General features: G+C 29.5%; 1 protein-coding gene across 3 annotated transcripts in view; it reads right to left on the bottom strand.

Moving 5' to 3' along the window:
- Positions 1-518: 518 nt before the first annotated feature.
- Positions 519-27,635, bottom strand: part of LOC145194849 (uncharacterized) — a 64,913-nt gene continuing 37,796 nt past the window's right edge. For all 3 annotated transcript variants that reach the window (XM_090070089.1, XM_090070091.1, XM_090070092.1), the window contains 19 exons: positions 18,935-19,068; positions 18,518-18,580; positions 18,273-18,333; positions 13,039-13,071; positions 12,637-12,909; positions 12,521-12,545; positions 12,329-12,441; positions 9,150-9,218; positions 8,675-8,785; positions 8,408-8,515; positions 8,139-8,267; positions 7,820-7,945; positions 7,562-7,628; positions 7,375-7,462; positions 7,026-7,095; positions 6,749-6,861; positions 6,501-6,576; positions 1,455-1,561; positions 519-1,358 (listed from right to left, as the gene is read on the bottom strand). In XM_090070089.1, the coding sequence (XP_089926215.1) occupies positions 638-1,358; positions 1,455-1,561; positions 6,501-6,576; positions 6,749-6,861; positions 7,026-7,095; positions 7,375-7,462; positions 7,562-7,628; positions 7,820-7,945; positions 8,139-8,267; positions 8,408-8,515; positions 8,675-8,785; positions 9,150-9,218; positions 12,329-12,441; positions 12,521-12,545; positions 12,637-12,909; positions 13,039-13,071; positions 18,273-18,333; positions 18,518-18,580; positions 18,935-19,068 (2,487 nt within the window). In that variant the 3' untranslated portion in view covers positions 519-637. The remainder of the gene's footprint in view (positions 1,359-1,454; positions 1,562-6,500; positions 6,577-6,748; positions 6,862-7,025; positions 7,096-7,374; positions 7,463-7,561; positions 7,629-7,819; positions 7,946-8,138; positions 8,268-8,407; positions 8,516-8,674; positions 8,786-9,149; positions 9,219-12,328; positions 12,442-12,520; positions 12,546-12,636; positions 12,910-13,038; positions 13,072-18,272; positions 18,334-18,517; positions 18,581-18,934; positions 19,069-27,635) is intronic.

Raw genomic sequence — 27,635 nt, 5'->3', positions numbered from 1 at the left:
CTTTTCACTAAAGTATAAATAACATTTTTCTGCTCTAACTATTATCAACTTTTGTGTCAACAAAACGCAATTGAGGAAATCGCTGTTTTTTTGTTTTAATTTGAAACGGATTGCGGACTATGCCGGCAGTCACATAATGATTATGACGACTGCGCAAATTTTATTGCGGTTAAAAAAAGTAAGCTTAACATAAGATGAAAAATTTCTTACATCTGTTCATAGTTCTTTAATTGTTATTTATTAGAGTGTCAATAAATCTATAATAGTTGTAGTATATATAATAGTTGTAGTATAAATATGCTGAATATTTAGGTGTCTAGAATTCGTTTCAGTTGTCTAGAAATATTTTTAGACAATTAAACAAAAAAAGTATGCAAAAAAAAAAAAAAAAAAAAGTATTTTTTTTGCTTTAGCATTTTTTAAGCTCTAAAAAATTTCGAAGTGGACCCTAAAACTATCAATATAAAAATTATTTTTATCAATATTATAAATTGTGTTTTGAAAAACATAAAGAAATATAGTTAAAATAATATATTTTTTGAAATAAAGAAATATCAGCTATATTAAGAAACATTAGAAACTTAAAGCTTTATCATATAAATAAATTAACAACTTAATGATCTAATAAAAATTTATTTTAAATCTCCCATAATGTGGAAGTATAAATTTCAATTCCTTCTTCTTTTAGGATTTGCAGCTGTTCGTTTCGAAAATTATTATAAACACAGTATGGACAGGCCATCGGAATCTTCATACCTTTTTCATCATACAAGCGCGCCATTAAAGTTGCAGTGTAACTTAAAGGATTGGGCAAACTAGCCATTCTCGTTTGAAACTCTGGAAGAACGGTTTCAGTCATATAATATCGAGGTAAATTATGCAAACAAGTAAACACAGCAACATCACAGTTTGTTTCATGAAAAACGAGCTGAGAATGTAAAGTATTACGTAGCACAAGAGGAAGAGCAGCTGACAACTTATTATCAGATAAGTGCGTCTTAGCAGCTGCAGCAAGAGTCGCTGTTACAGCATTAGATAAAATTAATAAAGGTTTTACACTTAGAACTTTACGCTTATGAGATACTGTTTCTTTTAACATATGCTCAACACTTGTCGCATTATCGTCCGATGTGACAGGTGGTTCAAGCTTCATCTTGACCAACTCATTATTGAATTCTACTGATTGGGTCGATAAGAACGAATACCAGTTTGTACCAGTCGCCATGTGATTTACGATGTTTGTTAAAAGTTCAGTGTAAAACTCACTCGAAAATTTATCAGCAAATGGATGCTTCTTTCGAACTTGATATAGAGCAAAACGTAATGTTTGCGAGGTGGGTTGCAATGTATGAAGATATCTATCAAATTAAAACCGGATCATTTTCAATTGAACATCTTAATACTTCGATTTTCCTTTTTACTACCTACAAAGCGAAAAAAGACAATAAACTCACCCAAAAATGACAATTGCATAAAGCGGGCATAAAACGTCTACATAATTTCGAAGTATGTCCTCCAAAATGCTTACACTCAAATTTAATTCTAACCAACAGTCAAAAATCTAAAAAAGAAAAAGTTTCAAAACTATTTGAGACAAATGTATGTATGCATGCATGCATGCATGAGACAAATGTATGTATGCAAGCATGACAAATGCATGCATGCATGCATGCATGGATGTATTTATGTATGTATGCATGCATGGATGTATTTATGTATGTATGTATGTATGTATGTATGTATGTATGTATGTATGTATGTATGTATGTATGTATGTATGTATGTATGTATGTATGTATGTATGTATGTATGTATGTATGTATGTATGTATGTATGTATGTATGTATTATGTATGTATACTAGTAAGAAAGACCACAGAAACTACACAGAAAAAGTAGGGGCGCAAATAGTATGTCTCTTAACAATAAAACTCTTCGGAACTCTGTAGTAATGCCTATACTGTATGTATTACACTAACTTTTTTAAATGTGATATCTTGAAGGTCTTTGAAGTGACCTATTACCTAAAAATATTTTTAATAACATTAAGTAAAATTTGGCCTAACAATTTACAAATTTACGAATGCGTACGTGATTCGGAAATTAAAATATAGATCAGAAACAGAAACTAAATTTGGTAACTTTTACAAACTTCAAGTTTTATATAGCATAAGAATTTTATAAAACTATTACTTAAATGCTTTTTTTGGAATGCTGTAACATTGGAGGCAGAGTTAACATCATTGTTGGCTGAGTTAGTAATCGAAGAAGAAAAACAAAAGACAGAACTAGAAGATGATGCCGAAGTAACAGTGGATACAGAGCCAGCATAAGAAGAAGTATTAGCAGCAGTATCAGGGTTAGCAAGAGATGCAGTAGTAAAAGTACTGTAAAAAACCATTAGAATTCGAAGTATTATCTAAAAAAATGTTGTAGTAGCTGTAGTTTCAGGGCTAGAGGTAGAGGGAAAGTTAGGAGAAATTTATGAGACGACAGTTCTTGCATAAGAAGAAGTAATAGTGCGGTTGGTATCTGCCCCTTCCAACATTTCCTTCCGCCGTTTACGACGCTTCCCTTCCGCACCAGACAACTTTCGTTTTAAAGACATACCACTGAAGTAAATCATATAATAGATTGTTACATAATGTTAATATAATTATCACAAACTTATTTAAATCTAATTTGCAAACTGTAATTATTAGATAATAAATATCATCTAATAATATTTAAATTTAATTATTAAATTCATGAAACTTAAAACTCTAAATAAAAAAAAAGAAAATGCAAATTTATTTAAAAAAAAACGCCTTACATGAACAAAACAACTTTTTATTAGTTGTAGCAAGTTCAAAACCACGTTGTAACAAGTTCTATACAACGAGTTCTTTTTTTTATTCGAAATGTAAAGTTTACAGTTATTTATTAAAGTTTACATATTTGCGGTATATTTATTTTTATTATTCATTTAATTGCGAAATATTTTTTTATAGTTGTTTTGCAATTAAAGAAATTAGTTATAGATATTTATATAACAAAGGTTATATAAATATTTTAAAATTGCTTATAAAAATATTATCAGAGGCGCAACAAATCGAAAAGATTGTCGAAATGTCTACGGCCATGCAATTACGAGACAAAAAAAACATTTATTACAATGGTGTATAATAGGAAAACAGGCAACCCAAATAAAGAAATCAAAAATAGAACAGGAAATTGTAAATCAAGAAAACGATTTCATTGTCCTGAGGCAACTCAAATGAGGTCTCAGTAGATCTCAATGATGAAAGAAAAATGAGTACTAATTAAACCAGCAAAGAAAAGAAAAAATTGGATATAGAAAATGTAGTTTTAGCAAGCTTAAGGCATCATACAGGTTTAAGAGAGACTGTAGAAATAGCAACTGCTGCTCACAGAAAGAAATACTTGTCTTGTCGTAGATCATAATAAAGTTAAGAGAGCACAGGAAAAAATTAGAAAAGAGTTGACGTCAAAATATGAAAGAAATTTATCAATAGTTGTTTGAGTTGTATACTTTTTAATGGTAGAAAAGATTTTAAGTCTTTATCAATGTTGAAGGCAGGAAATTTCCTAGGCCTAGTAAAAGAAGAGCATTATACTATCTGCAGCGAACCTGGTGGAAGTTATCTTTTCCATTTTGTTCCTGAAGAATCAGATTTAAAGAAACCTGCAGAAATAATTGCGCATCATTTAGTTTAGGTTTAAAGGCTTAATAGGCTTAAAGAAAGATCTTTGCATTTTACAGTACAAGCTGTAGACGGTGATAGTACCAATTTAAATACTTAATGGGGAGGAGGAGTAATACAGTGGATTCGAAAAAAACCAAATAAAGAAACTTGTTTAAATTGTATGGGAATTACACACTGCGGAACTAGGGCTAAGGAGGCTTATTAAATTCCTTGATGGTCCTTCTCAAAGCAACAATCAATCGTAAGGAGCACTTGGTAAGATGTTAAATAATGCAACAGACCTTGAAATTAATCCAGACTTTATAAAGGTTTATGAAGCCTCGCCTCCTCTTATCTACCTCAGTCCTGATATTGTTAAAGATCTGAGTACTGATCAGAGCTATGCATAACAGATAGTAACAACTATAAAAAATGGAGTTCCGCTAAAGAGACTCGCACTACTAGAAATTGGTCCTGTTTGCCATTGGTCCAATTTTCGATGACTAATTCAAGCATTTTCGTCGACGTCTCACGAATAACACGAGTAATACTGGTTTCAAACACTTCAATCGTAGTTAACTTATCAGCAAAGACTTTAGACTTTACCTAGCCCCAAAAAAGTCTAAAGGTGTGATATAACAAGATCTTGGTGGCCAACTCACCGGCCCGAGACTAGTAATAAATTGTTCAATTACGCAATAAATCCATTGTTTCACGGGCTGTATGCGGCAAATAACGCCGCCTCGTTGAAGCCAAAAGTCGTTGAGATCTCGGGATTCAATTACAGAAAGCAAATCTGTTACCATGACGCGGTAACGGGCGCCATTCAGATTTTTGAAGAAGTATGGACCGATGATTCGATGACTGAATTATGGAACGATTGTTCTCCATGAATTTAATGGTAGTTCTTCATGTGCACTAGGTTGCTCTTCACTCCAAATACGACAACTTTTGACGTAGCCATTCAGCCAGAAACGAGCCTCATCCTTGAACTAAATTTTGGTAGGAAACAGTGAATCTTCAGCGATATTATACAAAGTCCAAGTACTGAAATTATGTCACTGGGGAAGGCCTGACAAGTACAATTCTTGCACAAGTCGAATCTTATATGTCTTCAAACTAAGATGTCTCAGAAAATGGCTCAAGTCCATAGGACAAGCCAGGGTGTTGAGAACAATGCCGAATCAATTCTTCAGGGTTAACATGAAAATTCTCAGCTACAGCCGCTAAATTTTATTCACTATATACTGGACGTGGTCTAATCGGTCGAGTATTATCTAATAATGCTACAATCCTTAATATTTTCGAGGATATACCGAGTAGTGGCTTCTGTAGGTTGATTACGTTGACCGTAAAACAGCGCACGAAGAACACTCTTCACTAGGGTGCGTCAATTTATTATTTTTTTTAACTATGTATGGCTAGCAGAAAAAACTACATTTACAGGTAGAAATTATAAAAATCATTTAAAGATACTTCCAGCTACTTTCTGTAACATACAAAACCTTAAATTTTTTGTTAATTTTCATAAAAGTGTTAAATAAACTCAAATAGATTCGATTTTAAAAAGCTTAAAAGTAATAACTTGATTTCAAATCAAGTTATTACTTTTAGCCATTTTATTCTATAGCATATATTAAATTAAAACACAATTCAAGCCTCCATTTGAAATGGATCACCTTTAAAAAAACAAATGTCAAGAATGATTCTAAATTATCATAATAAAGATTGCCCGTTTGGTTTAAACTTTCGATGCTTTTTTTTTAAAAAAAAAACCCTTTAGATTGATTACCCAAAAAACAGCCAAAAAAAAAACCTTTTTTTTTGAAAATCCAAAGTCTCATCCTCTAAAAAGTGCTTAGTGATTATCTGTTTTACTTTAAAAATTTCAAGTGTTTGAAGAAAATAACCCTCCCCCCCTCCTCAAGGTCTCTAAGTTTTTATGAAAATCTTTAAACTTTTTCTGGTTTTTTGGTAAAATCATTTAATTATTATTTTTACACACTGCAAGTTTTATCGCCTTCAAGCATTCGAAATTATACACAATTTTAGAAGAACCAAAACATTTTGTTTTAAAAATATAAAGCAATAGTTTTTTTTAGCAGTTTTATCAAACATTTGTGTCTAAAATCTTCCACCATCGTTGGAAGATTTAAGACACAAATGTTTGATAAAACAAGAAAAAAATTCAACTTGAAAAAAATGGTGAGAAAAACATATTTTGAAGTTTTGTTTTATCAACACGTCTGCTATAAAGAGTAATAGTTTACACAAACTGGGTAAATTAGTTTTGTTTGGTGAATTTTATAGTTATTTATTTTATAAAGACTAAGAAAAATATAAACATATAAAGAGTTTCAAAAGAAATTTAGGAAATAACAAAAAAATTTTAAAAGGAAAAAAAAAACTTAAAGCAATTTATAAACAGTTTTACAGCCAATTATAATAAAAAAAATATCAGCGGATGGTAATTTTAGATTGTTCTTGCTTTATTTCTGTCATCTTTGACAATTGTTATTAAATGATAATAAAACTCAAGTTAAACTGATTTTTTAGGTACTTTTTATCAAAATATTCAAAATTAAGCTGGACAAAATTAATCTATTTATAAATTTTGCATAGTTTTTTTACAAGAAGAGTATATTCTTGCCTACAAATGATTTTCTTGGGAATGGCTATAAACATTAATCCTGGTTTTTTCAGATTTTAGAAGGTAACTTCTTGAATAGCAAATAATTGGGCAATCTTTGTTTTGTCATTGGAAATATTTTGTTAAAAAAGATTCGTCGCAAATTATATCGTAAATATATTCTACCTTTCTCATACATGATACCATAGCAATTAAAGAAGAGTCATCTTCAAAATTTTCGGCAATAAAATCTTCAAATTTTCTAAAAACAAATTCATTTAAGAGTTATTAATACAGAAAATTTTGTGATTTTTTACATTTTGTTGTTTTTAAACTTTTTTAAAACTAAAAGCTGTTTTTTTTTTTTTACTCCCTAACCTTTGTAACATTTTTGTTCAAACTTTAAATGAATAGCAAAATAGCAGAAGACATACTTAACTAGATCAAGAACAACAAATTTTATTTGTTCAGCATATGAAGCACGGTCCAATACGCCATCTTCGTTTGTATAAAACAACCGTAGAGCTTTCTCACGAAAAATATAAACCTATAAAAAACCTTATTATGTGAAAATTATTTTGAAAAAGCTTTTTAAAATGTTTTATAAAATGTAGTAGAAGAAGCAAACCAAGGTTGCAGTGCAAATGAATAAATAAAAATTATAGAGACATGAATAAAAAGTATTATGACATAAAACAAACTTGTTTTTACTTTATCCCATCGTTGTTGAAGCTCGTGGCAAAATGACAAAATGAACCATTGTTTCGTGCGAAGTACAAATCTTTTAAAAGATAAAATGCAAATTCAAGAATTTCATAAAATGAAAGAACTTCATAACTGTCACAATATTTTTCATTGTAAACAAAAAAGTATCATAGTTATAAAAAAGTATCATAGTTATAAAATCAAATAATAATAATATTATTGATTACAAAATGAATAAAAAAATTATATAAAGAGACAAAGTAAAGTATAACAAAAAAAAAAGTGTAACAAAAAATGCAAAAAGTATGCAAAACCTTATATCATGACAGCATCATGTGGAATTTATAATACAAACCTTTCAACTGAAGTGGCTGAGTACAGATTCCACAACTTATACATTGAAAGTAAAACAGCTTCCTCAGGGTAAAGGATATGTCTTTTACCTCAAAAGAAAATAAAAAGATAAAAAATTTTTAAATAACTTTAATTATAAATCAGAGTAACATTCTTCATTGCAGAATGCTTAAGTTATACAAACTTACCTATACCCACAGAAGAGAAATCAGGCAGATTATGATGCTCATCAAAAATATATTCTTTAATTAAACTCTATAATAAAATAAAGTGATTTATTTGTAGATTCTACAATAAAACACAATTTAAATCCAATACTCTATAATCATTTTAACTTAAAAATCCTTAAGAAACAAAAGCAAAAGTAAAAGTAACAAAAATCCTTGTTAAGTTCTTTTTTTGTTATTAAGGGTTTTTATATAAATTTAAAAAATTTAAATACTTGCTTTAGTAGAATTAGGACTAATTTTGTCATCTAAAACTGGAAGACCTTGAACCAAAGTTGGTGCAAGAATAGAAAACACTGACTGTCGAGGAGTAAGTAAAGGTGTATTTTCATTATCAATTCCAATCTACAATAATCAAAAAAACTGCAATAATAAAATTAGTAAAGAGAAAAAATTGTTACTTTTTTAATTTAGTTAAAAATAAAGAGTTTGGAAAAACCAACTAGTTAAATAAAGTATTTAGTGAGAATGTTCTTAAGAATTTATGACAAAAATCTAATTTTAGATTTTGTGATTAAGATTGGATAAGAAAGGTTACTCTTCCTCCATCATTACGACCCCATGCCATAACTTTGTCATCAACATCAAATGCAACTGAATACTCTGCACCAGCAGCAACTCCCATAATTGATTTGCGGGAGAGAGCTTTAACTAATCTAGGTGCAGGCTTTAAAATAATAAACTCTTTTTAGTTTAGATAAGACTACTGCAGAGATACCAAAAATAAAAATTAACTTAAAAAATTTAAAATTAATTTAATAAAACTTAAAAGTAACTTAATTAAACTTAAAAAAATGGTTAACTCACTTGATCAATTTTGTTGTAATGTCCAAGTTGTCCACAATCATTGTGACCCCAGGTGTACACTTGATTGACTGATGTTAATACAATATAGTGCCAATTGCCACAGAAAATCTGATTTTTTAATTTATTTTAATTGAGAAGAAAAAAATCATGACTTCATGAACATAAACAATTTAACTTTCAAAGCAAAAAAAAAAATAATAAATTCAAATATTTTACAAATATTTTATACAACTTTTAGCAATATTAACATCTTTTTCTTCATTTTACCTGAGTTATGGGATGTTGAAGTTTAAATTGGAGTGCTTCAGGGTAGTAGCGATGATTTAAATCTACAGTATTACTTGCCATTTTACGCCCATATTTTGAGCTCTCTGCTTTCTAGAAAAAAATTTTCTGCATAAACTTCAGTGAGATTATATTATCGATATTATCTTCTTACCCTTTATATTTTATTGATAGAATCTTTTCAAGCTGTTTTATAATCTGTATTAAGATAACTTTAAAAAATACATATATGTAACACAACTTTTTAAAGAAACAAATGGTTGATTATTTTATTTCTCTCTAGTCACATCAAAAGCAGTTTTTGATAATTACAAATTGCTTTATTTTCAGTTTAAAAAAGCAAAGGATATTAAACAAGGTGATTGAGCAATATTTCAAACAAAAAACGAAATTTCACAAAAGAAAAAGTACAAGAAAAAAAAAAATTTAAACAAAAGTTAATAACACAAACTTTTACCGCACAAATATGAAACTGATGGTAGTTTCTTCCCCAACAAAATATAGTTTGATCCTCAGAAATTGCAATCTGAAACAGTAACATTTCTAAAGGGTTTCAAAAAAAAATGGGACAAAGTTTGAAAGCTCATTTTACCTTTTACTTTTTCAATTTTTAAGATAACTAAAATTCAAAGAGTTTTTTTGAGGCTTCATTGTAATTTATTTAAAAAGCATTTATCTAGTTTTGATGACTCCTCTTTGCCTTACAGTATCAAGTCTTAACTTGACCGATGAAAAAAGCTATTATACTAAGTTCATATCCAATTTATTAGGACAATACTGTATTTTTTGGTAGAGTTGTTTCACATTCTTTGCTTGCTAATTAATCTTACATAATTACTGTTTTAAAAGCCCAAATGTTTTCTATTGGGCAACATTCTAGTACATTTATAGGATTGTCACTTTTACAGACAAAATTTATGTTCTTTTTGTTCCAGTAATTTAATCACACTTTTAGCATGATGAGCTCTTGCTTGATCTGGCCAAAGTATGTGATTATTATCTGCATGGTATTGTCTTACAATACTCATTTTTGTATACATTTATTATCTGCATGGTATTGTCTTACACCACTCATTTTTGTATACATTCCTTTAAGTAGTTGTACTGATTTATTAAAATTTCCTTATTCAAAAAATAAGGTTTTGAAAAACCCTTTTCTGAGAAGCATAAAAGCATTATATGATCTTCAAAAAAATTTTTTTTTGTATTTTACATCTTCTGGTGCTAGTTTATTATTACTTCTATAAATTTGCTGCTTCCATTTCTAAAACTATTACTTAATGTAAAAATAGATTCATCATTGATAATCCAACTTAAGCATTTGAAATTTCAATATAATCTTCCACATCCCTTCCTTGGTTCATCTTTTTGTTCCTCTGATTGCATTGGAATTATAACTTTTTGTCTTTTTCTTATATTAGTGTACTTCTTAAGTGCTTTGCATATAAAATGCTAAGAACAATTGAATGATCTGACAGCTTACGTTTGTGAAACTTTGTCTGATTGATCAAACATAAATTTTAGTTTTTGTTTGCCTTTGGTATCCATTATTTTTTTGGACTTCTTCCACTTCCAATCTGTCTTTTTGATCCTATACTATTCTTTACATGTGGAACTATTCTATAAATGGCGCTTTTAAACGTTTTATCTGCTTTAAAATGCAAAATGTGAAGTTTTTTCCTTTTGATTGATTCTCTAAATTAAAATTGTAAACACACTCTTAAAGGGTTTTTTGCTTAGACTTAGCAAAAGTAAATCTCAATATTTCATGTCATAACTTCGCATTAAAACAATATTTCTTTAATTACATAGAATTTTTACTAAATCAAAGCAATCTAATGTTAAAAATTCATTTCATTGAAATATGCTTGTGCAAAAGTATCCAGGCAAAACTAAAATAATAAAAGTCCAATACTTTTGTTGGGTTTTATTTAATGTCTAAAAACGGTAGATAAAACATAAAGTATTTTTAATTAAAAAGAAAATATACAAGTTTAGCTGTCAAAGAAGCGGTATTGTGTGCAATTGAACAAGGCAGAACTACAAGAGACAGCCGAAAAGTTTGATATAGAAAAATCAACAGTAGCAGATAAATGTAAAAGATATAAGGAAAGAAATAACAATAGAATCTCTCCAAAGTCAGGATGGCCTCGAATTACATCTGAAAGACAAGATAAAATTTTAATTCGTGCTATAAAAAATAATCCACCCAAAAATGCTGCCTTGTTAAATACTGAAATGAAAGAATTTTATAATGTAAAATGCATTGTTGACACAACCAAGTGTCGTTTTAGGTCTGCAAATCGATTTGGAAGAAATCCTGCAAAGGAATCTTTTATTTCTATAAAGAATCGAAAAGCATGCTTGAGATTTACAAATGAACATTTGAATTGGTCAAGAGAACAATGGTCGAAAGTACTATTTAGTGATGAATCTAAGTTTATAGTATTTGGATCTGATGGTATCAAATATGTTTGTCGACAAAAAGGCCGTAGAAACAATCCTAAATACCAGCTACAAACAGTAAAGCACAGAGGCCTGGGGTTGCTTCAATAGAGATTGTGTTGTTCCTATCCATTTGATTGATGGCATAATGGACAAAAATATATACAAAGATATAATTAAGGATGTTATGCTACCACATGTTGAAGATAAAATGGCTCAAGGATAGAAATTTTAGCAGGGCAATGACCCAAAGTACACTTCAACCCTTGTGAGAGACTTTTTCAAGACCAAAAAAATTTAATTAATTGAATGGCCTTTGCAAAGTTCTGACCTTAATCCTATTGAACATCTATGGGAACACCTTGATTGAAAAATTTCAAGTCGAAAACCAACAAGTAAACATGGTTTATTTAAAATTCTGAAACAAGAATGGGAAAAAGTTGACAATAATGTGATTATGAGGCTGGTGGACTCAATACCTTGTTGCTGTCAAGCAGTAATCAATTTACTTTGAATTACAACATTTTTAATTTAAAAAATGTTTAAAAAATACTTTCGCATGAAAAATGGTTAAAAAAAATACTTTTGCATGCACGTATTTCAATAAAATAAACTTTTAAAATTAGATTGCTTAGATTTAATAGAAATTCATTTGTTTTTAGAATTGACATTCCGGTGAAAATTCAAAAGAAATTGTACTTTTCATTCAAAAGTTATCTCAAGTTATGTGTTTGTTTGGTTACTTTAGTATGCTACTGTACAATTAAAGCTAAGCCTAATGAACATTTTCGTATAAAAAATTATTAATTTTCCAAACATACTTTATTTATCAATGAGAAAACATAATGGTTTCCTAATTTTTTTTCTGCTACAGAACTCTAAAAAACTAAAATCCTATCAAATTTACTAAAGCACTGTACTATTTAATGTTAAAGTTAAATCAGGTTTGACAATCAGATTTAATCCTAATTTTAGAAAGCAAACTGTAGTTAATGATATTTATAGCAATTCTTAAGATTTCAAATAAAAACCTTTTCTAAAGATTTCATGTAAAATCCTTTTCTAAAGATTTCATGTAAAAACTTTTTATAAAGATTTTATGTAAAAACATAGCATCATAAAATAGTAAATAAAAAGTTAAAATGAGCTAAATATTATAGAAATAAAAATTTTAACAACTGCAGAACTTACAGTTTCAAATGGCCCACACGTCACTAAATATATTGAGTCCATATTTAATGATTCAACCAACTGTGGTATAACTTGCTTACAATGACTTCCAACACCCAGTTGGCCATAAATATCTGCAACATATTTAGTCAATCACTTAAAAAAAAAATTCATTTCTTAAGGAAACAAATTAGAAATAAAAATAAAAATTACCTGCTCCAAAAGTGTAAACATATCTCTAAAAAAAAAGTTCAATTGCATTAATAGGCATATAAACTATAAAACTAAGAACTATTCTTCACAAAAAAATTAAAAAATTAATTCCCTACTTGACTTGTGAGAACAACAGAATGGGCATAACCTGCAGCAGCCTGAACTATTTTATGGGAGTCTAACAAATCAATCTGCTTTGGTATTAGTTGGTTTTCTACAGACCTCAAACCAAGTTGGCCATGAACTCCCCAACCCCAACTATAAACTTTGCAATCTGATGTTATTGCAAGTGTATGATATGAACCACACACCACAGAAACGATTTGCTTACTGCTAAGGTGAGTAATAAGCACTGGTCGAATTCTTGCTCTAGCATCACCAACTCCAAGCTCCAAGATTGACATAAAAGTTAAGTTATTATAAAAATTGAATTACAGTTTCAAAAAAATTTGCATAAGTTTTGAAAAAATATAATAAATAAATTTGTTCAAAAGTAATGGGTGCTTCATTAAACTTACTTGACCATATTCATTTGATCCCCAAGAATAAACCTGAAAGAAAAAGTTTTCTTACAGTAATATACTATACAACAAGCAATCATCATAACATTGATTAAAGTATAATATGATAATTATGAACAACTTCAAAGTGAAAAAAAGCTTTTAGCGTTTATGAAAGTTACTGAAAAGATATTAAAAGTTAAATATACTTGAACTTAATGTTCTACTTAAGGCTTAATGCTTTTTTAATCACAAAATTAGTACATAATATTTGTATTTGCTTCATACATAAAAATATGCATTTTAGGGCGGAATGCAAGAACCGAACTTCAAGTTTGAAGTTGAACTTCAAACCTGAATTGTGACTTGAGCTAATGCATAAAACAAACTTCAACTCAAGTCAGACTTGAAAACTGCAAAAATAGACCGCTTTTCAAGTCTGACTTAAGAAATCAAAAATTCTTTCTGAATGCAAGAAGCGGACTAGAAATTTCAAGTCAGACTTCAAGTCTGAAGTCTGACTTGAATGGAATGCAAGAAATAAGATTGAACTGAAGTCAGACTTGAAAACAAGAATTTTTTAATTTTCAAGTCATTTTTTTAACTTGAAATAAAAAAAAAAAAAAAACGCCATTATCATTTTTCTGATGCATTCAAAACTTTACTACTACCATATAACTTATTAAAACAAATATAAAAATGAGTTTTTACCAAGCAAAAGTGGGTACTTAGGTATATTGGCGTAATTAATTTAGGTTACATTATGAAAGTATATTTGTCAATCAATTTATTACAGAAAGCTGATTAACATCATTGTAAAAACATGTGCCTTTTTAAAACATCCAGTAACTCATATGTAATAATCCAACACGTCATATTATGATGCCATTAGAAATGCTTATTAGCATTTTGAGATATCGAACATCCTAGCATTTTAAAATCCTAACAACTAATGAAGATCTTACACTTTTAAGATAGTAAACAGCCTTGTTGCCTAACTGTGTTCTAATATGCCAATTCCACTAGGCTGTTGATTAAGGCACATTTATGTGATATCCACTAGGCTATTGATTAAGGCACATTTATGCGATATAGTGTAAAAATAAATTCTATTTAGTAATAAACAGTTCCAGTTATGTAAAGAAGTGATATGTGTAGAAGTAGTTAAAGAGAGTTCATGAGAAGAAGTAGTTATAATAATATAAAATAAAACTTGTTTAAAACATTCAAAAATGAATTGGTATGAGCTGTATTTTAGAAGAAGAAGAAATATGCCAAATCACATACCATGGAATATAATTGACAGAGCCAATCCTTTAGAAGTCTACAACAATATTGAATTTAAAAGGCAATACAGAGTTTCAAAAGAAAGCTTTTTAATGCTAGCTAATGACATTGTTAACAACTATATAAACAATCGAGGATGCCCTCTTTCATCTGTACAACAACTGGCTATTGCATTTCAGTTTTATGATACTGGTTCATTCCAAGTGAGTAGATATTCAAGAAATGGTATTAGAAAATGGTACCTTCTTATTGTAGATTTTGTATTATGTTTTTAAATAACATCATTTTATACCAACAAATGATAATATACTCAAGTAACAATAAATAAGCTCTTTTAGAGAGTAATAAGAGATTTGAAGGAGCTGAAAGTTAATCAGTCAACTGTTTCTTGAATGGTTAAGAACATTTCAATTCAAATTGCTAACAAAAGATATCAGTATATAAAATTTCCAACAGAAGCTGATTCTTTGATAATTCAGCAATTGATGGAACACATATTCCTATATAATAATTCCTTGTGGAGTAAATGCAGAAATATATCTAAACAGAAAGGGATTTTTTTCTTTGAATTGCCAGGTCATTGCAGGTGCTTCAAAAGAAATTTTATCTGCTTGTGTTCAATGGTCTGGAAATGTTCAGGATTCACATGTTTTTGCTGATTCAGCTGTTAAAGAAGTTTTCGAAGCTCACCAACTTGTTCATGTGATTCTGGATATCATTGTAAACACAATATTTAATGACACCTTTTTCTAACCCAAAAGAAAGTTCAAACAAGAATTACAAATATTATCAGCAATAAAAAAATGCTGAAAATTATAGCTACACATATTACACAAAAAAAAAAGGAAAGAAGTATGGCGGTGGTCCATGTGAATCATTAATGACGGAGCCAAGTACTTACAGACAGGTTATTTAATACTACTACTATCTTATTCATGTAAAGGCAACTGCAGATATCATAGAAGTTAATGAGCAAATTAAAAATGATTTAAAATCAATTTGGACTGCAGTGAATCCTAATCTAGCTCTAATAACTGACAAATCTGAAAAGTAAAGGATGTTCTCATTCTAGTGAAAAACATTAGTCGCAAGCATTGTAGAACAAGTACAAAACAAAATCTTGATGCAAATTTGGATAAACTTTTCAATATTTCTGCTTGTTCTTTTTCATTGGATATGCTGCCTTGCAGTGATAGAAAACTATCATGCAATAAAGTAAATTGCTCAGAAGAACATATTACATGTATTTGCCCTCAAACTGCGAAAGTACCTCTTGAAGATAGAGTTTATCTTTGAGATTAGAGGCAGAAAAGTGGTCCATAAGGCAGGGCTAAGGAGTCCGTAAGCCGCTGTTCCAACTTTGACTCCTTGATTTTATCATTTACCAACTTTGACTCCGACTCCCAACTCCTTCATAAGAAACCAATTTGAAACAACAAATTTACTGTAGTGAAATGTTTTGCATTGGCTATTTCATCACCATAATACAAATAATCCAACCACTAAGTGCTTTAAACAATATTTATTAGAAAACAATTTCTGAACAAACAACTTTTCTGAACTCCTGTTATACAATAAACTCTTATGCAGTCACTAATAAAATTATGAATTTGTCAAAATCATATTTGAAACATTGTCAGAAAGAATTGTTCTTCTTTAAGTTCATATTCTTGAAGAATTTTTTCCACCAAGAGCTGGAGAAATTTGCTGGCTAGCTTTGTTGTCTTTCACTGCTAATGTCAAGGTAACTACATCATTTTTTTCAAAAAAAAATAGGATATTGATTGCAAAATAGTTCACTCTGTTTAGAAACACAAAGTGTCCCTTAAGAGATTCTTTAAGTTCTCCAGAGAAACAAAGTTAATTGAATACTTACAGTCTTTCTGTTTTGAGAAGCAGCTCTTTTGTGCTTGGTGGTGGCACACCTAGTTTCTACTAAGAATATGCAGTACAGTGTCAGACAGTTTAAGTTGGGGGTTGGGGCATCATGAAGTTATCTAGTTTAAGGGATGGTAGAGGAGAGCACAGGGGAGGTTATTTATGATTCTCAGTGATAAGCAGCAAAATACCTAATTGCTTATCACTGTTTTAAAGACCTTAAACAAACATGATAAATTCCTTGCCCTCCAGTTGCTGCAAACTACAATTCCCATTATGTCTGGATATTCTGCAGCTATCATAGCATCCTGAGAATTTTAGTTTTGTAACAACTGGAGGGTTAGAGTTTGGCACTTGTGCTTTAAACTGACAGAACATAAAATATTTTAATGAGTAACATCTCTAAAATCCATATAAAAATTATGAAACTTTGAAAGATTTTTTTAAAGCTGGAGTCAGAGTTGGTACAATTTTTCTGACTCCAACTCCACGCAAAATGAGCTCCGACTCTGACTCCATGAATCCGACTCCACAGTCCTGCCATAATGAGGATATCAACTTTCTTTAGTTGATAAAGTAGCTTTCAAAAGAAACAAGAAGATTGATAATGAGCAACAACAACTATCTCAAAGGATTGTTGATAAAGCAGAATCTACAACATACAAAGTCAACTGAAGAAATCAGCTATTCAACTGAAACTGAGGTAAACTTATTGTAATTTTATTAATATATTTTAAGTACACACAAATTTTGTATGCTGCAATTTCTTTCAGAAAGAAGCTGAATGGCAACCAATAAAGAAATTTCCTGGAGACTACAATTTAATCAAACTTCCCAGGTTTTGATATGGAATTAGTCAGAAATGAGTGTTCATCAAACTTAGGTGCAGCTCTTGCAAATGCTTTACTACATGACATTAAACTTATTTTGAGAAAAGATGTTGATATCAATCACATCTTGATTGACAAGTGCAAATTAAATAGGGCTAAAGCACAAGTAAATATAGTTAGTGAAGGTTAAGATCTAGAAAAAAAAACATCAGTTAATTTGCCTTAGTGAGGATAGCAAACTTGATCAGACAGTTTCTACTTGCAAAAGAGATGTTCAGTGTTTTACAAAAATTTAACAGTGTTGAAAGTATTCAGGCAGTTCTTCTGCTACTGGTACCTATACTTGTCCAATAAGTGGTTTAGTGGTAAAACTTGAAGAGTTGTTAAAAAGGAAACTGCAGCTCATTGGGTGCACGCTACATCAAAACAATACTTTAGTGGCTTTCTTGGCAAAAAATTCTGAAGTGCTGAAAAAATTCAGGATTCACATCAAGTTTTGTTTGAACCTGTCACAAATCCTTTATTTGATGGGTATATTCCAAAAGAAATACTGAAAGACATTAGTAGTGATCAAAGACTTTTATTTGAGCATTGCAAAGGAGCAGTGTCTGGTAAAGTTGCTGATAAATGAGCTGCTTATAAATATGGCCCAATTAATCATGCAAGGTGGTTAACTCTAGCTATTTGCATTCTCTGTTTATATACAACATCAGTAAGACTTAAGCATAAATAGATTCTGTAAAAGAACTAATGAATGTAAAAAGCTCCTTTGTACACCAAAGCTCTCCATAAGTGACCCTTCAATTTGAAGTATTATTTATTTAGAACCAAAGAATAGCAAATTGTATAATTACATCAGTAATCAACATATATTGTCCAATATAAAGATAAACACGAAGAGTCTGAAAAAATTACCTCACCAAAATTTCCTATCATCATAGATAGATTTTAGAGACACTTAAAATTTTTTAAGAAAAATTAAAAGCAATAAATTAAAAGCATAGTTTCAAAAGTACCCTCTTAAAACAATTGTCCCCCCAAATATTAGCACATTATGTGCCTTGCTTGCCTGTATCAGTTTTGAACCAATCAGTTTCCTTAATAACTGCAAATAAAAAACCTCTCAAAGTAAATCGTCAGCAATTTAAATAACAAAATAGTTTAAATTTTGTGTTTCTTTTAATTTAGATTTAAATATTTAGAATTTGAAATATCTTTATTACTGTATACAAAGTAAAGGTTAAAATTAAATTTTACCCCTTCTTCACAAAGAGCAACAGTATGAAAGTCTCCACATGCTACTGAAATCACCTGAATACTTTAAAAAAGATTGTTTAGATAATAATTTTTCGGACATAAAAAAAATTTTATGTTAAAAAAGAATTTTATGTTCATGTGGAGTAAAAGGTAATTGACAGCATTTTTTGTTTGAGAACTTAAAGGCTGTAAAAAAAAAAAAAAAAAAAAAAAAAAAAAAAAAAAGGTTGCATAAATTTACTTACCCATGATTGTGCAAATTTTCCACTCTAAAAGGATGACATGTATTCTCATCATCATCTCCCAACCTTAAAATATAAAATATTTTTGAAAATAAATTACAATATTAGTTCATATTAAATTTCAAATTAAACACTAAATATTTTAAACTACATAAACTATGTACACCAAAATGTTTTATTCTTTCATAAACCCTGTAATGATATTTCTACTTGTTCTTAGATTAGATTTTTTAAAAACTTTAGATTGCAAATTCATTTGAAGATTATAAAAATACATTTATTATTTATAAAAAAAAAAAAAAAAAAAAAAAAAAGGTTATCATCAGTAAATTGTATTTTTACTAAAAGTTCTTTCTAATTTTTTTTTAAATAACATTTTTTAAAAAAAAATCAAATTAAAGGTAAAATGTTAAACTTTACCGCCCACACCACTCCTTGCCCCAAGTGTACAGTTCCTTAGTGCTTGTAACATATGCAACATGGTTTCTTCCACAAGCAATTCTTACTCTAATAGTACCACTCAGAAGAAGATCACTGCTGCTCATACTATCAGACTAAATAATGTTTTAAAAAACTTTATTTAACAAAACAAAAAATATTAAGAATAATTTAAAGACAACATATTTTAAAAAGTACTTTAAAACAGAAGTAATTCAAAGTCACTTTTAAATGAGAAAAGGAAAATCTTTAGATCAGTTTCCAGTAGAATTACAGTAAGTACAACAAGTAGAATTACAACTTCTTTCAGAACTTAGAGCTTGATATTAAAGAGATATTCATTGAATCCCTTAAAAACATTCTCCAGAAAAGTTTATGAAAATCTGAAAACTTATTTATAAGTTATTGCAGATTTTAACAATCTGCTTGGGTTAAATTTGAACGCCAAGTTAGTAGTAGGAAAAGGTGGGAGCTAACTCAACCCATTTTTGACCATGTGACCAACCATTAGCAGATGTTTAATTTAGTGGTTAAAATTTTTGAATAGTGATTAAATGTTTTATATAATTTTAACCATTCAACCATATGCTTAATACATGGTTAAAATAGTGGTTAGAAAACAAAAATATTTATTAACCATTTTCAACCATAGAAGTAACCATCAACACATGGTAAAAACTTATCCATTTATTGTAATTGCAACAGAACATTCAAATTTCTCACAACCATCTAAATGTGGCAAAATTTTAAGGATTTTTTTTACAAGGGGTATATTGTTTTTTATTAAATAATGTATCAGTAAATAACAACCAGATCTTTATTATCTATCCATGAATTGAATGAGTCTGGATAGCCAACCCACTTTGCTTAAGATTTTTTTTTGGTTTTTCTCTATACCTTTTCAATCCTAAATACATCTTATTTTGTCTTTTGCTTTTCTTCTTTACGAAATGTTCGAGCTATGTTTTCACCATTTAATCTTTAATCTTACATTTGACTGAAGTAGTATTTTTCACTACAGATACTCTAAAAACTTCTTCAGTCCATCTGGTTGTATAACCATTTTCAAAGATAGATTTTTGTTGCTTATTCTTACTCTATTAACAACTGAAAACTTTGGTTTTGGCTTCATTTCTGCCATTCTAAATTATTCTGGATTTAACTTTTTCTACATTATACTTTTTTTTTTAAGCTAGCTTCAACAGGAGTCATTTTAATTAAAGAATGAATAGTATTATTACATTCTTTGACTAGGTCATTCAAAACTATTATACATACATGAGTTGAATTGGTGCTAAAGTATTTCTATAATTTTTCTTTCATTGTACAATTCAAACTTTTAATCACATTCGATTTTTCTTCATTTTTGGTAGAGTATATTTCAGTAAAACTTTGCACACTTCTATTATAAAATTCTTTACCTCTATCAACCCAAATTTTAATTGGCTGTTTTTTGTTGAATAAAGTCTTAAATGCTTTTACTACAGCCTTACTAGCTTTATCTTTTAGAAAAATCAACCAGCCATATTTGGAAAAAGTACCGATGACTGCTAGTACTATTTTATTCTTTTGTTAAATTTGGAGAATACTTGCATATCAACAAGATTAGCAGCCCATATGTCATCTATACCATGAACAGTAACTTTTCTTATTACATCTTTTTTGTTAACTTGTTTATATAATTCATCAGCCAATTGAGAGTGTTCAAACTACACTTGGACTCTAACATATTTTTTTATTTTTATTTTTTACTTTGTATATTTTCCATAGCTTTTCAAGAAACTTTAATAACCTTACAATAGTCCTTTTCAAACTCATTTTTGTTAATTACCTTACAATAGTCCTTTTCAAACTCATTTTTTGCTTTTACTCTCAAGTTATCATTTACCTCAAAATACTCCCTCAACCATGGTCTTTCATTAAATTTTATTCCTCTACAGATATGTGTAATTATCACATATATTCACATATAACTTTAGAATATGATGGAAAACAACATATTTATTTTTATTGTTTAAATTAGGTACCTCAGATTATCAAAATTAACTATCAATCTTTCAGAAACTAGAGGGTAGTCAATATGTAAATCACCAAATTGTTTTGGATATTTCAGATTTACTTCTAAGACACAAGCATGATTTTTCCATGAATAAAGTTCATCTGCCATCTACTCAAAATCATCTATAGGTAGAAGATTACACACAGCACTTGAGTAGAGACCATTAGCATATAGATAGGTGATACACTTTGGTGGTTCATGTTTATTGTATTCATCTCTCATATACTTATTCATCTCCCATATACTTATTACTAGCTTTTGTATACCTTTTAAAAGTGATAAACATTCCATCTCTTTCAATACCTTTTTCAGACATGAACAACATATTAGAATCTATAAGCAATTCTAATTTAACACAAGTTAATTTAAGAGCAGCATACCAAGCTAGTCTTGAGTAGAACGCTTCTTTTGGAGATAATTCAGTATCATAACTTCTGAATTCTTGTCATATATTCATATGGATATATACCTTTTTATAAAAGAAGATCTAATTGGTTAGACTCAGAGAATTTTGCAGCATATATAATAAGAGGTACTTAGTAACCTTTTTATAATTTTCAAAGTATAACATGATACCTTTTTTAGAGATTTCTACTTTAAAAGCTTTAACATACTTTAATTCTTGTGAATAAAATGGGTTTAAACATCTAAGACAGAAGATCCGTTTACAATCCCTTTTTGTTGTTAGTGACTATAATAACTTACTCACATCAGCAATTAGACAAGTGATCTTTTTTAAACACTCCCTACCCAGGCTCCTTGTTGTTTTCTTCAGAAATGTGTAATAAATTATCACACAAACCAGCACCATAAATTTTACTTGCTCTAATATTTCCTAACACCTCATCCTCGTAATTGTATATATATTGATAGATAGCTGGAAAATCTGGTATAATGCACCAGGTATTCTGGTTATTAGTTTGGTATATTTAGTTCCCAACAAATAGGAGTGTCACCATTGAATTTAGGAAGTGAAGTTACCTCTAGGTGTAAAATTTCAGCACATTTGCTAATTCCCACAAAGTTGTCACACTCCACCTTAATCTCCTTGCTGGGGGCAAGGAGTGGTTGGAGGGGTTGTAACTTGGCTCCAGTTAGCACCCTGAACATGGAGTCTGGGGTGCTCTAGACCTGGCCTAAAACTTTCCCTGTGAGAAATTATACCTGTGTACAAAATTTGGTGAGGATCAAATTAAAACTGTAAATTTGTTTAAAGAACACATCCACATACACACATACAAACTTAGGGTTTTATATATTAGATGTTTGGACTTTGTTTTTCAAACTTGTCTGTAGATTTATCATTAACAGGATACCCAATACCAGTAATATTAATTTCATTCTCATGGCTTTTTTTAAGAATGGTATCAACACTATCAGTAACTAAATATCAATATTTTCAACTTTTAGAAGCTTTTCAGTCAAATTTTAAATACCCATTTTATTAAAGAAAACATTTATTTCATTTCTAAACATTTTTTCTATATATCAGGAAAAAATACTATATTTTTTAAAATTACTCATATCTGTGTAAATAATTTTCCTTTGTCATTTATAAATACACGAAGTTTAATTAAGCCTAATGGGATTCGTGATTTTGTCATTGCATAAATCTTATCACCATACAATATAGTTAATTCTCCTATTGGTATTTGAGATAATTATTCACAGATACTTCTATTTCTTTCATCTTCTCCTTTTTCTGATAGCTTTACAATAGCTTTTTCTTTTTTTTTGATAGCTTTACAATTACTTTTTGATATCCATATTGTGTATCTGTAACTTTTCTTTCTGATATCCATATTGTGTATTTGTAACCTCATATCTTTTAAAGCTATTTTCAGCATTTTTAATTACTATTGAAGATATATTTTTGATATAACTTTTTATAAAAATCTAGACAGAATACCATATTTGTATACATACAAGAAAAAAATTTTATATCATTTACAATTTTATAACACTCTACATCATAACTTTTATTCCAGATCCCTTTGGTTTTTGCCAAGTACTTAACACCATAGCCCCATGCAACTGTTCAACTTATTTACTAACTTTTCAATACCACTAGCTTTCTTCATACAACTTCCATCAACTGATGCATTAATATCTGTTAAACCATTCTTTGGGTCTACATAATTTTTCAAAATTTCATTTGCTTTTTGAGTCACATTTAGGGTTGGGAATCCCGGCATCCCGAAATCCCGGGATTCCGCAGTTTTTTAACAATCCCAAAATCCCGGGATTAAGCATTTAATCCCGGGATTTTTTTTGAAATCGTTTTCAGTTGAACATTTTTAAATTAAATTATTTTTTTCGTTTGATTGCAATCAAATTCGAACTTTACAATTTCGAAATTCTTGCAGTTATGTTTTTGAATAATTGGATTAAAGTTGTTATAACAATTGAAATTTGTTTGCAATTACATTCTTAAAAATTTTTGGTGCTTAGTTGCATTTATTCAAGTTTCTGACAATTTTTATCTCGAATATCTGTTTGTGACTATTTTAAAGTACAAGTTTTAATAAAAAATAAAATTGTTGGTTATTTGAACAGTAAATTTTCTAAAATTATAATGGCTTCGTACATGGAATATGACAAAAAAAGTAAATCTGCTGTTTGGAAACATTTTTTAAGAGAAGAAAAAAGGGCAAACAGCAATGTGTAAGTCTACTGACTGCAAAAAAATTTTAAAAATTGGAGGTGGTTCAACGAAAGGTCTCCATACGCACTTACTTTCCGTCCATAAAATTAACCTCACACCAACTACTATTTCAGTAAACACACAAGATGAACCACCAATAAAAAAAAACAAAACGTTAAGCAATTATTTTCCAATATTGGAGCGAGAAGAAAAATCACTTCCTGTTACACTTGCATGATTAACAGCCATTGATGGGATTTCATTCAACGTGATATGCTGTTCTAGTGATATACGTGCAGGTCTTATAGCTACAGGATTCAAAAGTTTACCCACAACAGTCAACACTGTGCGTAAAATGGTTGAAGATTACAGCAAAAAAATAAGGAGTTTTTTTATTACTGAAATAGCTAGCAAAAAAAAACTTGAATTCAGTGTAGGAGAAAGATTTTCTTTATCTTTTGATGAATGGACATCATTGCGTAACCGTTGCTACATGAATAATAATTTACATGCACGAAATTGTCAGTTCTGGTGCTTAGGCTTAATTTGTATAACAGGATCAATGTCTGCAGATAAGTGTATTGAGCTATTAGAACAAAAGCTTATACAACATGAACTTGATTTGAGAAAAGATATTGTTGGTATTATGACTGACGGAGCAAATGTGATGAAAAAAGTTGGGAGAATATTACCTGTAAATCAACAGTTATGTTTTGCCCATGGTGTGCAACTGGCCATTATTCTACCGGAAGGTGAATCTTTGGCTTTATCTAATATTGAGATTAAAACTGTATCTGCTATCATTAATGCGCTACTTCCAGTAAAAGCAACAGTTGTGGCCCTTTGCCGTTGGGATGCTAATTTGTTTACAGCCGATGTTGTCATAACTTTTATGTTAAAAAAACTTAAAGATGCTAACAACGTTATAAGTCAAAAGTTGCATTCATCTCTCATTCTTCGAATGCAACAAGGCGTACCAATGCAAGTGGGATCCTTCAGTATCTGCACAATGGTAGAACCAACATTCAGCCCGAATCTGAAATAGAGCTAGTAACAGTTCCGACTTCAAATGTCGCAAATTAATAGTTGAGTTACTTGAAAGACTAGGCGCTACAAATCCAGCTACATCATTAACAGCTAATGAGTCTGAATCAGAAGTTGAACTTTCTGTTTCAAATAAGGCACTACTCGAAATTGTTTCTGATTGTTCTGACTCTTCATCTGAATCTATTTCTTTTGCTCTTAAAAACAACAAAAGAATCACAGACGAACTTAATAAAGCTATAAAAAAAGCACATTTGCCCCACATACCAACTCGATGTGAGACATTATCGATGAAAATTCAAAAGGAAATGGTGTTGTTTGAAAATGGAGAAACACGTGGAGATTTTTTGCAAAGAGCGTATAATTTTTTAATGACTATTAAGCCTACCAGTGTGGAATCAGAACATGCTTTTTCTGCGGCCGGACTTTTTGCAACAAAAATAAGAAGTCATCTGGGCAATGAAACTTTGGATGTGCTCTGCTTCCTCAAAACGTATTTTAAGAATAATCAAAAACAATTACATACGAATATTATATCTACAAAAACAACGAAGTCTTTATAATTTAATAATTAAGTATGTATAATATTAACAAACCAAAGAATTTCCTTGTAATTTGAAAGTTTTTTCTAAACATACTTTAAATGTTTTATTAGTTTCCTTAAAATTTTTCTAAAACAATATGTTAAAATTTTTCAAAAACAGGTATTTCAAAATCCCGGGATTAATCCTGGGATCCTGGGAATAGGTAAATGTAATCCTGAAATCCCGGGATTTTAAATATAGCATGGGATTACAAACCCTAGTCACATTGCTCAGTCCAAGATATTTTCCAATATAGACTGTGACGTTGAAGTAAGGATTACAATACCTGGTTTTTTACTAGCTAATAACAGGTCAAATCTATCTAGTAATGCATGTGTATCGCTAGGTAAGAATGCTCGCTTTCTTGCTTGCATCTTGAATGCAGATTTATCTATTAGTTTTGTACCAGCATCAATTATAGCAATCTTACCAACCTCTAAAACTTTTTTACCAATATGTTTTATCAATAAGCTTTTTTACCAATATTTGCAGCTATGAAAACTGGTAAAGATGTCATCAATTATAGCAATCTTACCAACCTCTAAAGCTTTTTTACCAATATGCTAAACATATTATATAGGTAAACAACGCAATTATAAGAGATTCTTGTATAATATTCTATACTATTCAATTTCTGGTGTAGATGATATAATTAATATATTTATACTTTACAGATTAAAGAGTATAGTGCAAATACTTATGTTGTAAGAAATTGATTGTTTAGTCATGATGATGGAGAATGAGATAAATTTGTTTGTTTTAGTCCACAAGGAGATTTAATCATTTCAGGAACTACTGGTACTGGATCACTATCTATTGGAAGATTTATGGTGGATGTAATGGTACACCAACAGCTGGTTATAAGACTAAGAAGATGCTGGAGCTCTAAATAAATGGATATATTTATCTATTCATTGAAATGTTCCTTGTAGAATTTTTGCAAGGTCAGTTTGGTGTAATAGAAAACAATTAAATGTTCATCTATTGGTTAATAAACTCAATTAACATTTGGTGATTTACATCCAAAAGGTATTGCACCATGAATTGGAGATGTGCAACTATTTGCACTTTATAGAAGATTTGTTATTCCATCAGACACAATTAAAGCACATCATGAAGCATTTTGTGATATTTAGTGGGTTGTGATCCAATTATTATTTAACGCCCTGCATCATTCATTGTTTGAATCTAGTACAATGGAGTGAAGCTCTAAAAAATATTTCTGATAATAAAAATTACTTAAGTTTATTTGAAAATAAAACTTCATTATACTTGAATGACTCTATTTCTTCACTATTAACTTTATGGGAAAACCCTGTTGATCCATTAATATTAGATATAAAAAATAAAGAGGTTGTTTACAAATTTAATGATTATGTTTGCAATGTATTTGAAAATGTCAATAAACCCTATTCAATAGTAAAGTTTGTTAATGATATTTTGATTAAAATAATCTCAAGTAATTCTTGCAAAAACTCTTTTAGAGACTATGTGACTGTAGCATTCTCTTATAAATCTATCAATTGGATTTTCAGAATGTATGAAGACATTTAAGTTTTAGAAAAGCCACTGAGCAAAGCTCTAAGGTCTAGAAAAGTGATCACTTAAACATATCTACACATTTATAACAGTGTTTTGTCAATACTGAATAACTCCTTATTTCTTTCTCATCTAACATGAATTGATCTATTTACTTATTTTTCTTGCATCTTGAACATCTCTTTTCCATTTTTTTATTACAACAGAAATCATTTAAATGATTTTTTTGAATTCCCTCTTGTAAATACAATGCCTAAAATTTTACCACCTGATGATGGTTGCTTCTATGATTGAAATTAATTAATATTTTTATTTTTTAACCATTATTTTAAAACAATAGTGATTAAATGTTTTAGGTAATTTCAACCAGCATATGGTTGAAATTTTAAAAAATTTAATCACTATTGCTTTAATGGTTGGTCAAATGGTCAGAAATGAGCTGAGGCAGCTCCCACCTTTTCCTACTACTCAAGTTGATTCCCACATTAGCGCTTTGTAGAAACAGAAGAACTTCCTTCTCTTTATTGGCTTCTAACTTTCATTATTCTATGCACTGCTATTGGTCTTACATGTATTTTATCTGTTTTTATATAGTAGTGGGTAGAACTGTGAAAAGAAAGTACTGTGCTTAAAGTTGGGTGAGCAAACAACTTGCACCCTTTTTCTCTTGTGATTTCATCTGGTTGATCATTTAGTAAATGATAAAAGGAAATGATTTTTTTACACATTTGAGCAATATAAGTTTTCAAACTAAGCTAAAAGATGGTGCTAAATTTCTCACATGTAAAGACAAATCCTTCCCTTAATTATACC

This window comes from Hydra viridissima, unplaced genomic scaffold, assembly GCF_058129835.1.
Source record: "Hydra viridissima isolate aposymbiotic clone 2 unplaced genomic scaffold, HvirCarnegie_v1 scaffold_13, whole genome shotgun sequence".
Lineage (NCBI taxonomy): Eukaryota > Metazoa > Cnidaria > Hydrozoa > Anthoathecata > Hydridae > Hydra > Hydra viridissima.
The sequence above is the reverse complement of the archived record's forward strand: the minus strand, read 5'-3'. Positions and strand labels throughout refer to the sequence as shown.